This window comes from Grus americana, chromosome 1 (assembly GCF_028858705.1).
Source record: "Grus americana isolate bGruAme1 chromosome 1, bGruAme1.mat, whole genome shotgun sequence".
In the NCBI taxonomy this organism is placed as follows: Eukaryota; Metazoa; Chordata; class Aves; order Gruiformes; family Gruidae; genus Grus; species Grus americana.
In genome coordinates this window covers 68,817,696-68,831,283 of record NC_072852.1, presented here as the reverse complement: position 1 = coordinate 68,831,283, position 13,588 = coordinate 68,817,696, and the positions used below count along the sequence as shown (strand labels likewise).

At 35.8% G+C, this 13,588-nt stretch overlaps 1 protein-coding gene across 7 annotated transcripts in view; it reads right to left on the bottom strand.

Annotated features, from left to right (window-relative positions):
• Window positions 1-13,588, bottom strand: part of ERC1 (ELKS/RAB6-interacting/CAST family member 1) — a 297,951-nt gene that overhangs the window by 186,149 nt on the left and 98,214 nt on the right. For all 7 annotated transcript variants that reach the window (XM_054835847.1, XM_054835865.1, XM_054835858.1 and 4 more), the window contains 3 exons: window positions 4,719-4,856; window positions 3,267-3,407; window positions 2,006-2,146 (listed from right to left, as the gene is read on the bottom strand). In XM_054835847.1, coding sequence (XP_054691822.1) covers window positions 2,006-2,146; window positions 3,267-3,407; window positions 4,719-4,856 — 420 coding nt within the window. The remainder of the gene's footprint in view (window positions 1-2,005; window positions 2,147-3,266; window positions 3,408-4,718; window positions 4,857-13,588) is intronic.

Genomic DNA, 13,588 nt, shown 5'->3' with positions numbered 1-13,588 from the left:
CATCCTGACTGAATGAGCTTAGGTAGCTTCTTTGGATGGGAAGATGCAAATCTATTTGTGTTTACAATACAATGAATTTATATTAATTATTTTTCTCAGAACCAAATTAAGAATACAGTTATTTGTCCCATAGCTATTCTGCACAGTTAATAGTGCCCTTTACATTTGAGCTATTTTCCCATTTTAACCCTCAGGAAAAAGATCACAGGATAATAATTTACCCTCTTAATTACTTCCTGAAAAAAACCCCAAATAGATTAATTATAAAAATATATAATCTTATGAACTGGCTCAGTGTCCTTATGTAATGTTCCTGGATGCCAGCTACTAAGCACAGTCCTCACTAGAATGGAATGAGCAGAGGTAGGCCTAAAGGAATTATAATGAAGAGCTGTCATCGCAGTGCAAATTAACTGCATGTTCACCTTTTAGCTAGCAGCACTTCACAAAATTTGGTTGACCTCCACACCTGCTTATACTACTGATACACTCACTGCTTTTAGCGAGGAAAGCAATCTCAGGGGAAGCAGTGAAAGGCAGTACATTTACAAATGCTAAATATACAGACACATTCCCTAAATAATTGAATTTCCACAACTGTTTTTCATAACCTATTTGTTATGTGCTCTCCCAGTTAGTACTTTTTTTTTTTTTTTAAGTAATTGTAACAAAGTTCTCTACCGCATCTGACTACCTACAGACTAATACTATCATCCAACTGCTATATCAATCTCTGGCAAATCTTAGCTGCAATATATTTCTCAACTCATTATCAGTAATACAGTGACAAAGGGTGAAACTGCAAGTCATGATAGAGAACTCAAATGAAAGGGTCCTTCAAGATTTCTGAAATACTCACTCACTGTACGGTACCCTGAAAACAGCTTGTGAGACTGATTAAATGTGCACAACTATCTTTTCTTGCTATTGCGCTTTGTTGATGCTGAATAACAGAACTGTTTATTTTATGCAATAGAATTAAAAAGAAAGGCAAACATGGGTCTAGATATGCATATATGAAGTTTCACATACACAGAATTCTCAGGTGCATTAACATCCACTTTGCAAACAACATAAATCCTAAACAAATCTTAACTGATGACTCAAAATTTGATGTCTCATTCATCAGAGGAACTAGGACAGAGTTCCAAACTACAGCACAGGCACTCCTCCTTTTCCTGGGTAGATGTAAAGAGACAGCTAGAACTCCACAATCCAAGGCTTAAATTTCTTTTAAAAAATTGTGTTGCCTTTTGTCTTGTCCTGATTTTATAAATGGAAGCTTTATCACTATTTCAGTCAGTGTGTTTTATGCTTCTCCATCACCTGCTCTTTTAAAATTAAAAGGTTAAAATCAAATCAACATTCCTCTGAACAGTGCAGTATTTATGTACTCACAGCTAAAATAAAGAAGGCTTTCAATGCAAAAATAATCTAAAGATTCTGCTCAACTGAATTAGCTTGCTTGTAATAGAGTATTATTATTCTGAACAGCAAACTACTAATGTATCAGCTGTGACTGGCAATGAGATTAAAACAAAAGATCACACACTTCACTGATGATATATTAATTTGTTTTCATGGATTCCTATGGACCAGGCCAAGCACGCATCTGAATTTATTGCATTAACACCTACATGCATTGATAATTGAAATGTTTCGCTGTTAAATTTTTAACCATTACATCACTTTAATGGCACAATTACTGCTACGAACCATCCTGAAGCAGACTAAGTATTTAATTCCTAGTACCTGTTAAAAACACCACCAGTCAACAGCACTGTTATTGCATGTAAATGAAGTCCAAAATTAGCAGCAGCGTTTGAAAGTCACTTTCTGATGGGCTTAGCTTCTAACATGGTTTGCATGGACACAACTTCATGGTACTTACTGAAAAGCAATTCACAGAATTCAAACTTAAGATCCAAAGTTTTCTGTGTAGACATGGCCAATTTGTCTAACACTGAATGTTTACACCACATATATAACTATGAAGTAAGATTACCTTCTTCAATTGAGTTTCCATCTTCAAGCATTCTTCCTTTTTCTGTTCCAATGCAATTTCCAGCGTCTTAAGTCTTGAGTCTTTCTTCAGTCCTGATGAAGCTAACGATGAAGCATGTTCCTTCAGATCCAATAAGGATGACTAAAATAAAAGACACAAAATAACTGTCAAGTAAATACTCCTTATGTGTAATAGCTAGATTCTTTTTTTGTCTTTATTTTCTTTCTATCCCTTCACACTATGTTCAGGATCCAACTTAGAACAACAAAATTTGTTCAGGATGTTCCTGTCACTGACTTAAGACAGCTTGATTTAATTCTGGTTTTCAGGATCAAAATAAAAGTTCATCTCCATAAATTTAAAATAATTTTCAAAGATGGAAGATTCTGTAAACTGAAACTAGTGCTTCAGTGACAGTCATGTTCAAGAAAAATTACTTTTAAATAAAATTGTATTTAAAAATTCTATGTGGTTAGCAGATTTGGCCATGGTATCTAAAACTGAGTGTTCAAAGCTTTTCCGTATACAGATTCTAAGGGGTGAAACTGATTCATCCTACCTATCTTCAAAAGACATCTCAACTTCATGTCTTCTGAAACATTTTTGGGTTGTTTTTTTTCCTGACAAATGTTGACTTCCATGTAATCAAAATCTTAGCACTTCCTCGGTGCATTTTCTTTGGTATTGTTTTACTTTGAGTTTTGAAAAAAGATTGTAAGTAGACTTGAATGTTACAATTCCAAGAGAGGAACAGAGAACGTTTATATTTCTCTAATATAATTAGGTTACTTTGTCTAGCCAACTGGCTCATTACCAAGAGCCAACTTAATTATCAAAAAAGGACTCTTCAGAGTCCAAAGAACTAGCTGTATTGTTTGCATAAAGGAATAAACATTATCTGCACACTTTTGTCACTCACAGCTTTGATCAACCGCTGTCCTTTCCTCCCTGTATTTAGACAGGAACAAGCTTGTTCTCTGCCTTCAGTTGTCTCTAGGCACAGCTCCAGTAAATGCTATCACTGACCATCGGTCATTCACTACTAATACAATTAACTGCTGCAAATAAGGGGATTGCGTGCTATCCATGAAAGGGTGGTTCTGAAACATTTATGCTTTGAAAAATTCTCAAACAATACATTTCACAAGATAAACTTGTTGAAGGACCATTACGATAAAGGAAAAGCTTTCTTCATCTAAAATATAACACGTATATATACAACAAACAATTCTAACACAACAGATTTATTCTGCTGGTCAACCTCTTTCTCTGTGAGATCTCCTTGTAAAATGCTGACTTTCTCTTTCAGGTCCTTAATGTCTTTTTTGTAGTTGTCGATCTCTTCCTGTTTCTCTCGTTCATCTCTGTCACGTTGTTCCTTTAGGCGCTCAATGGTCCTTTCCTGACAAAAGAAAGCACTCTGTGAATAAAATCTCTCTTAGTCAGTTCAACTTCTGAGACTTCTTATCACAACACTTCTTACACACTGTAGACAAGGAGGAGTGTAAGATACTGCCATTTTCTTTTCTTTATGGTTATAAAACAGATCCTCAAGAAGGAGGAAATTTGAGAAATCTGCGGATTCATTGCTAAGAAATACCAGGCTTTCTGTATCTCTGAAAGTTCAAAGTACTGTTACAATGCAAAACAATTTATCTGGTTCCGATAATCAAAATTAACCAAGACCAGGACACATACATATTGCTTCCTTACTTATCTCTATCTTATTTTTCCAAAATGTGCAGTTAAGTCCCCTTCAGAGAGGAAGGGGTGTAGTGCGTATGTGACAACAGGATCAATGTGCAGTAGGAAAAGGCAACAAAACAACTTTTCTGTACATCAGATATCAATCGAGCTTTGGTTATCGTGGAAGCTGAAGGGATGACAGTGAATTCCCCAACCTCAGGGAAAGCTTTACCATAACTGTACATTTATAGAATCTGACAGAATAAAGGAGCTGTAACCTTGGTTCTCCAGGAATCAAGAAAAAAAAAATATACAGTAATTCCAAAAAATAGCCCCAGTAAAACAGAATAGACAAGGATGTTCCCTCTATCCACTGAGAAGTGGGCAAGCATAAAAAAAAATACAATGAGAACAATAAAGCTGTAAATAAAGTGAAATACAGCTACATCAGGATAACTGTTCACTTTAATTCAATATTGGGAATTAAACCTCAATTTAATGTATCAAAACTTTAAAAAGAATATAAAATGAAATAAGTTATTCGCCAGACTTAAAAAAAAAAAAAAAAAGGAAAAAAAGCAGAAGAATCCACAACTGACATGTAAGGCATCCCACAGTTGTACCAAAGATGCACCATGTAAAGAGACGACAATGTGAGAACACCAATTTCTGTCACATAAAACGACAGTAAGTAGGTAATGACTAGAGCAACAGCTTGTGGCTCAGCTCTACCCTCACGTCCTCCTTCCTAACCACACAAAAGTCGTACTCAGGGCTGGTTCCATGGGAGAGTGACCCCTCTGCATATCCTGCAGTGTGCTCTAGTGAAGGATGCACCTTGGCTGCCACTGCACTCCCTTGGTCCTTCCTCAGTCATCAGAGACAAAAAGATGTCACTGGGGCATTACAGTAGAGATTTCTTGTACATAGAGTTCAGGAAATACACAGAAAAACCACCTATTAATGTAACCGTCTACTAATGTAGAAGGACCATTCAAAGGAAGGGACTTAGGCTTTCCATACTCACTTTTTCTGCCAGTGCTTCTTCCAGCGTGGTCAAGGCGGTGTCGGTATTTGTGGTGTCAGCCTGCAAGGATTTCACTCGATCCTTTAAGCTGCTCATTTGCTTCTCCTTATCTCTTAACTGTTCTTGAAGATTTTCAATCTTAAAGAGAAGGAATAAATTTTAAGAAAATAGCAAGAAAAAACATCCAAAGTAATTTTAGGAGTATATTAAACTCTCAAAAATATTCCTAAAGCAAAGGAAGTAGGCAAGGGCCTAGTTTCTATAATCCTACATCAAAACATCAAGCAACGCAACCAAACCCATCAAATACTAACAAAGGGTAAATAACCTTTCCAATAACCAGGAAAGAATTCAGAACAAAAAAGTCTAAATAGGATTTACAAGAACAATGTAAAGAAAGGGTATTATTCCTAATTTCTGAGGATGTTGGGCACTGTGTGACTGAAGGATGATCAATGTGTTAACAATATGAAACGAAAAAAGCTGAGAAAAACATTACTGCATATATAAACCAAAAAAGGCACTTGATAATTAAGAAGTTGTGAAGAAGTATTATTTTAAGTATTTCCTTTGGTACTGTCATATTCTTTATTGTACTGGCATGTTGCTTTTTCATCCTACATGGTAGTTTGCTATATGGTGAACTAACACAAAGCATTATTCCCTGGGTAGAAAATACATCAGCCTTGTTTTCTGCATGTGTAGAATTCAATCAGTTGACGAGTTCTGAATACATCTTTTGACAGACTGAGAAGACCCAATGCTAAACTCATTTTATGCAAAAACAAATTTGTCAACAAAGGATTAAACTGGATAGGGATTTCTCAATTGCTTCCTTTTTGTTGTTGTTCCTGACAAGTTCTTCTTGCATCAGCAAATGTACGCCATAAACTGGTGAATGACACATGGCATGTAAGGTAACTATCTCTAAAACACTTGCAGCAAGACATTCTTTCAAAGATATTTGTAAGAAATAACGTAACCAGACAACCCCAAACACTATCAAGTCCAGTATTTAGTAAATTAAATCATTAACTAGCCTTTTTTTGCTTCCCCTGTTGAACAGCAGTTAGTAGCTCCTCAGTTACTGGAAATACAGCAACTATCCCCACGTTTTCCTTGTCAAACCTGGTAAAACCGAGCTGCTGTGATTACAGAACAAATGGCTATTTAGACACATCCACTACGACTTTGCTATCTCTATTAAAATTACATCTGGAACATAGTTTTAGAAAATGGTTTAGATCTGTAATGAGAAATGTAAAAGACTTTGCAGGAGGCTGAACATCTAGTCACAAATAACAGTAGATGTGTTACAAGTGGAAGCTAGGAGGAAGAACAACCTAATTCACAGAAACCCTTGCTAACGTTCCTCTGTAACCCATGGCCATGGAAGGAGTCTCCTGGTGTAAGATTCTTCATACCCCTTTTTTTGTTTTTCCTCTTATGCAAGCACATGTAAACTTACAATCCAGCTTTGTACACAATCTATATATTACTGATAGCAGAAGAACTATGTAAGGGGGGTTTTTTTGCTGTTTTTTTAAGGAATGGACTGAAATTGGTTGGGGTTTAATTTTGTCATTAGCTTCTATTAGAAAAAAGTATTAGGCCTCCAAGTTATGCTTCAAATTTAAATTTGGGCACAACACAAATGACACTACAAAATAAATTTTAAAGAGCACCAAAAAAAGATAACCAGTGACATATCATGTGAGTCAGAAATAACTGTAAGAATTGAAAATTCCTTCTTGATAACACTCATATATATTATTTAATGCCTTACTAGCATACACTTGTAGCCCACGGAGCTTCAGAAAGAACGCTACTAGTTCTGACTGAAAATTCTCCTGGAGCCCACACGTACAGCTACCAAGGAGGTAAGATCCCCAAGAGCAGCCTACGTGGCTGCTTGTGACCTTATGAGCTTTCAGAGTTGTCCGCTGTCTAGACAGGCTGGCTGTTTAGACAGCCAACCATGAAAATATATTACAAAGAAGGGTGAGCTATTCTTAGACTCATGTTTACTTCTGGAGGCGAAACACTCTCACAAAGGCTCCAAGTGGCTGAAGAGGGGATAGTGCAGGGTGACTTTCTGCTGTGAGCAAACCACACACAAGAGACAGCTAAATAATTCAGCTTCAGCATATATTAAGATGCTTGTCAAGGCAGCATAAGCATTTGCACAAGCACAGCATGCATTGTCATGCTTCAATAACCCCGTTTACTGTGACCAGAGTAAGATGACAGCTGTATGACAGTACTATATATGACTGCTGCATCTCCCCATTGCAACTGCACCTTCCTGTAACACACACACACCCCCCCCCCCCCCCCCCCCCCAAAAAAAAAAAGTGTAGAAAGTGTGAACCTGTCTATTCTTTCAGTCTACATGCATGCTTTTCAGTCTGGAGAAATTAATGATGTTTTTTGTTACCATCCAGGGAACAGCAGGTACACTGAAATGTTCTAAGTCAGGCTAACAGCTAGGCATTATCTTAAAAAACCCTCTGCTTACAACTGTACCTTTTGCAGGGTCAGATAACTGATGGTCCCCAACAAGGACATGCCCTTAAAACTACAGAAAACTAGAACTGGATCAAGTGATGTATCCAAATTGAAACACTTGTATAACAATAGATGCAAAAATTTGTTTATGAAATCACAATCAACAATAAAATAATTGCCTTTATTGCATTTTTCTCCCAAAACTGCACTACTGTTAACACAAAATAGCTAAACTACAGGTTCTCCAAAATTATATAATCTGAAGAAAAAAAGCAAAGAATAGTCTAACTTTACCCATATAGTTAATTAATGAAGAATTTTGCTATTATGTCCTTGCAAAAAGAATACATAATATACATCATATTTGTTTTACCATCTTTTTCTCTCTCCCCCCCGCCAAAGTAATTCTGAACTAATTCTTCAATAACAGATAGAAATAAAACAGATAACAAGAATAGGGTCTTTCCTTCCTCCCCAACAAAAGCTGAAATAAATTGCAACGGATCTCCAAGCCCCCTGGAAAACATAAAGGGACAAGGATTGAACCAGCACTGTTTAGTCTTCGAATATTTGGAAGATGATACATTTCCTCTGAAATATAGAAAAATAAAAAATATAAACTATTATTATATTATTAACAATCTTTATTCTTACCATATATACTTATTTTGCAGGGTAAAGACAGCAATCAATGGGTGATTTAGCAACACTAAGCTTACTGTAAAGGTACACATACACCCACTGGAATCATCTGCTCTGCATACCAATTTCCTCATCAATAATGATTTACTGAAATCTTTTTTTCAAACATTACCAGTTGTCAGGCACTATCATGTTTCAACCTGGGTGATTTATTCCTAGTTGTGTGGAACTAATTATTTTGCCTTGCAGCCCTGAAGCACAGGAGCAGAGGCAAGAGAAGTTTTTTCTGGCATTCTGTTCCAAAGGCAAGGCAGAATTCTACTTTTTGCGAACACCAATCTCACTGAAAACCCCAAGCAAACACAAAGTAAAAACAGCCCAAGGATTGAAATGATAGGCATCTAGTTTAATATCCATCAAGGCCACTAGATTCCCAAATTCCTCTAGTTGGAGGTTACTAGTAGATCCTTTGTATCATGCTTCAGCCAAGAAATCCTTCTGTAGAACCATCGTCAACCCTAGGGTATAAAGAAATTGAACACTTTGAAGCAATTTTTATTGTACCAGTGACTTCCAAATTAGAATAAATTAAGTGGGTTTGTGAACTGGTCATTCAATCTCTTTTTTGTCCCCACCCTGTTATTGGAAAAGAACCATTTTCCTCATTCAAAATATTTGGATTTAATTAAAGATCAACATTTTACAATGATAACTTTTTTCATCATGTGGGTTGTAACAGAATTAACTGCATTTATGTTTCATTTTCCACTTCCAATTTTCTTCTTGCTATTCTGTTTGATTTGTAAAAGGAATAAAGCGGGAAAGAAAAAAAAATTAAAAGTGGTAAAGGCCCTTTAAATTAGTTCGTTCTGAGAGAGTAAGAAAAAAGTGAAACAATCTGCTGAGAAATATGAAGATCCAATAATGTTTGGAAAGATTTTAAAAATGCAAAATGTCTATTTGAAATTCAAAATCTTTCCCAACTTGAGAAAGTTCATTGCATATTCCACTGTTTGTGTGTATCTCCAATATGTAGTAACTAGCTATATTACTCCCCTGCAGACAAATCTTCCACTGCACATTTTTCTATGAACAGGTGAAAATGCCTTTGCTTATACTCTGCACTTGACTTCTTCCCCAGTGCAGCTCCACAAAGAGATCGTTTTGATCAGTAACATGACATCTTTATCATAATACACGCGGAATATATAGAAGACAATCAATAACAATAATATTGCTTGATTGTATTACAAGAGCAGACGTACAAAAGAATATCGCAGGGTACTGCTAAGCCTCCCACATTTTGATCCTAGCTTTCATCCAGTGGAAGCAGTACTGTAAAAAGGATCTAAATAACCAGGTGGGTTGAGAGGTTTTCTCTTCTATTCCTGTGGCACAGTCATCCAGATAAACAAAAACTTGACATAAGCTGTGAGCTCTGCAAACGGTTCTTCCGTGGTTTTGTAAAGGCACTATTGGTCACGTCAGCTCCAGGGTCAATGACTACAAGGAGAGGATGGATTCTCAGAGATCACAGGCAGAGGTTATTCTGTCTGTGTCAGGAATATTAACACAAGGACAAAAAAGCTATTGTGGAAGGCAGAGTAGGTGAGTAAGCAGGTATGTGATGACAGAAGAGCTACAATTCTGTCTAGTTGGAGACATGCCACTCCCTTCACTGTAGGAATACTAATATCACAATAAAAAATTGATAGCCTGCAGTCATACTTGGTTCTCCTAGTATCCCACAGTATTTGGGAAGTTGAGAAAGATGGGCTTGCATCAAAACCAGGATGAGAACATAACAGTTACAACAGACATGATCACATTGTTGTATCTGACAAAAAAATTTCTTCAGAAGAAGGGGTAAGATGTTTACTCTAGAAAATTGAGATTGATCTAAATTCAAGAAATTTTGGTCCTAAAATGTATTGATGAGAGGTCACCTTAAATCCTGAGACACTGTTCAAGAAAGTTGTATTACTGGATTTGTAAATATTAATGTGTTTCTGAAAATCACTTTTTGGAGACCTTAATGAAAGCCTAGAAGCAGATATTACTGGTCAGCGTTATAAGATTAAGCTCCAGTTTTTTAAATGTCACACTGAAAACCTCACCGTTATAACTGCCTTTCTGTTGCAGATCTTGCAAAAGTACCACTATAATGGTCCTGCTTGAATTGCAAAAATCCACAGTTTAGCGTTAACAAATTCCTCTGTGTGTGTGTGTGTGTGGAGAGTATAGCTCACCGCTGCATGGACAGAAGCAAAATTTGATCTTTTGTATGTGTGTTGGCTCCATCTGAGCCTCCAATATAAGGTGTTACTTTTAAAGTCCACAGTGAAATAAGGTCTGCCACATGAGCGAATATCATTCATGTTACTGTATTGAATCAATTAGACTGAAAGTAATGTTCTTGCTATTCATTTTAAAGGTTAAATTCCCAAGAGTAGCAACAATGTGCTGAAGCTGAATGAATGCTGAAGCTTCAGGCATACCATGTCTTATTGCAAGGGTGAGATTTTTTAAGTTGAAGTTCAGGATAGAACAAAACAATTTCCCTTTTTTCAGTAACATTTTGGCAAACACAAGTCAGAGTTCCTTCCAAAGTTCAGCTGCATCCAGCATGCTCTTTTTAAGTTATGATCCAACCAATTGATATAAGTATAGTTAAACTGTTGTCAAGTTATATTCAGAGATGATTCTTCTTGAATCATCATAATAAAAATTATCTTCATGTAGTTTGCATATCAGTTAATTTTGCAAAGTTTGTTAAGCATAAAGTAAATTAAAGACAATACGAAATGCAAGATACCAGTGGTGGTCTTGATCTCTCTTCTTAAAGAATTTTAAATTCTGGAGTCCCATTTAACATTTTGGTGTAGAGATGGTGAACCATTCAGTTAAACTGTAAACATTTGTTCTGTTTACATTAATTTTGCTATCCAGTGAGGACAGGATTAATTTTTATTTTGCCTCCTAAGAAAGTTTTCTTCTTTATACTGCTGGTCTACTTCAATGCTTATCTAGAATATTACTATCTTTACAACATCACATTAGAATATCATCGTGTGCTTTGGAAATGCCTTGATGTTGCTGAACCTAATATAGTGGGATTCTGTAACACCTTGAACTGGTGTGAAATATCTTATACCAGGAGACTTCTTCAGTGGCCGTGGACTACAGAGTAACATCCAGCTGACTCAAGAAAGAAGACCAGGCTTGAGGAGGTAAGGAGAGCATGGAGAAGAACAGGACAAAAAGAGAATTTGAGATGAGGAAACTCCAGCATAGTGGTACATCTTACACAGTGGTACACCCTTACACAGTCATACTTATCTACTGCTGCTCAGGTCCAGTTAAAATTCAGAATAACTCCCATTAAAAAAAAAAGTTGCTTTCTTTTTCAGAAGATAAAATCTTTTTGTCATTTTTACTCTTGTGTTCTCCAATCTGCAAAAAGTCCTTTGAAATTAGCAAGAGGTTCTACAATGTTTAGTTTTACAAATAAAACATTTTGTTGCTACGCAGCTTAGAAAGCACAAAGAATTTATTTTTGTGATTTTTACTCAAAATAAAGCCTTAATTGTCAAATAAATGTATGGATCACAACCAGGAACATTACTACTGCTTCAAAAGTACAAAACCTGCACGCAGCGAAAACAAAGCTTGGGAAAAAACATCTAGGAATTGCAGAACAACTAATGCAGTTAATGCTTTATTCTTGACCTAACTTTGCATAGACATTTATGCAATAAGGTTGACTTGAGAAAAGAATAGTATGCAGGAAGAAGTGCTGTTACAACAAAAATTGACTTGACTTGTATAGACAGTCAATTATTTTGCACCTTTTCTGAAGGAGAAACAAACAATTAACATTTTTCTTTCCAGTGATTTTTTCATACAAAGGTGCTTTGCATGTAGATCTATATCAGCCAGAAAAAATAGTTCAGCTATGTTTACATAAATAATCTCTAAGGACATTTCCATTCCTTTGTTTCCTTTTGTCCTCCTTTCTTGTGCATATCTTATCATCCTCTGGTAGCACCGGTTTGCTGACAGATCACTGCAAAGTAGAACTAACAAGAACAGTCACCATAAACTGAATTCTCATTATTGTATCTTCCAAATAGTAAAGAAATGTTTCTGTACCGTCATATTCCCTATAATAAACAGTATTTAAACCAGATGTTTTAAATAATATTCTCAGAATATTACTATCATGTTTGCAATCCTTCTGTCCTGCTAGTAAACAGTACGAATTTCCTTCAAACCTTCTAACACAATCCTATTGCTAAAGTTTGCTATTTAGGAAAGGTGATACTGAGATGCATTTCTTTACAAGCTTCCAAGGAGACTCCAGCATAATTCAAATCGGGGGCGGGGGAGGAAAAGAAAAGAAAAGACAAAAAAAGACATTAGGATCTCAAGACTGAAGACTGATTTTTGAGTTGGTAAATGACCTGAAATTCACATTTTCAGGGGAGCCAATGTATATGTTTCTTAAGCATTGTCTCAGTTCCAAAGCATTTGCCTAGAAAAAATTACGCATTAGCAATGACTCACATCCTTATACAGCTGTAAACCAGTTAAATTTAGTTAAGGAATTGCTTCATTCTGAGGAGGTTCAATAATATCAATAGCCTAACCTAGTCAAAAGTAGAGTCTTTGAATTGTAAAATCCTATCATGGACACTGGCCAACACAAGAGAGGGTTTTGAAGTGAGGGGAGCAGGGGTAGGCAATCTTTCCAACCCACTGATATTGGTTATGTTTCAAAGCATACAGATTTTAATATGAATGGACAATACTTTATGTAAAATGCAAATTAAATATCACAAGTAAAAAAGCTGTTCATAAGAGATTTGTTTCGGCAGTATATGAGCCAGTTGGTTAAGTACATATGCTTAATTACATAACCCATTAAAAAAACCAAACAGGGTCACTAGTTTATCTTAAAGCTTCACTGGGTGACCCCCTTGTTTTTGCTGGTATTCATCAGCTAAGAGAATGTATCCATTATCCACCACCACCAAGGTTTCAACTCAGGTTGTTTGTTAAAACAATTTGTTGGTTCCAACTTGAGCGCAATACTTTCATTCAGCCAAGTAATTCAAAACCAAACAATGCTATCATAAACAGCAAAATAAACTCATTTAGACTCTACTTCTCCTCTTCAATGAAACACTAAGTTTATGTATTACTCATTTATTTCATATACGTTAAAATGTCACTGATACTGAGAACCATAATTGAAATCATCTGGTAATTTATTTCACAATCTAATTATAGATAACATCCATTTTGTTGAAATCCTGGCCTGATCATGCAGAATAACATCATGCTAATTCTCCTTACATTATGAAGCAATCTCTGCGACTATGCTTTCTGAAGTTTTATTCCTAAGACCTACCAAATACAAATAGATTAAAAAACCCAACGATTTTGGGGACATTCGCTCTTTCTTGTTCCAAGTCCCAGAAAAGACTTTGACAATAAACATGCAGAGATTTGATTTAGGAAAGTTCATTACAGAAAAAATACAAATACTATAATTTGGAGTATTTTCATATTGATGGTTCCCAAATGCTCAAAATAAGGAAAACCAAAACTACTTCGGTTGTGGAAGGCTGGTAAAATAAGGGAAAAAATTAGAACCAGTAAATGTTAACCTAAATCTAATATTCTGTTTTGTAAGAAGCAGAATAAGAAGTTGCGAC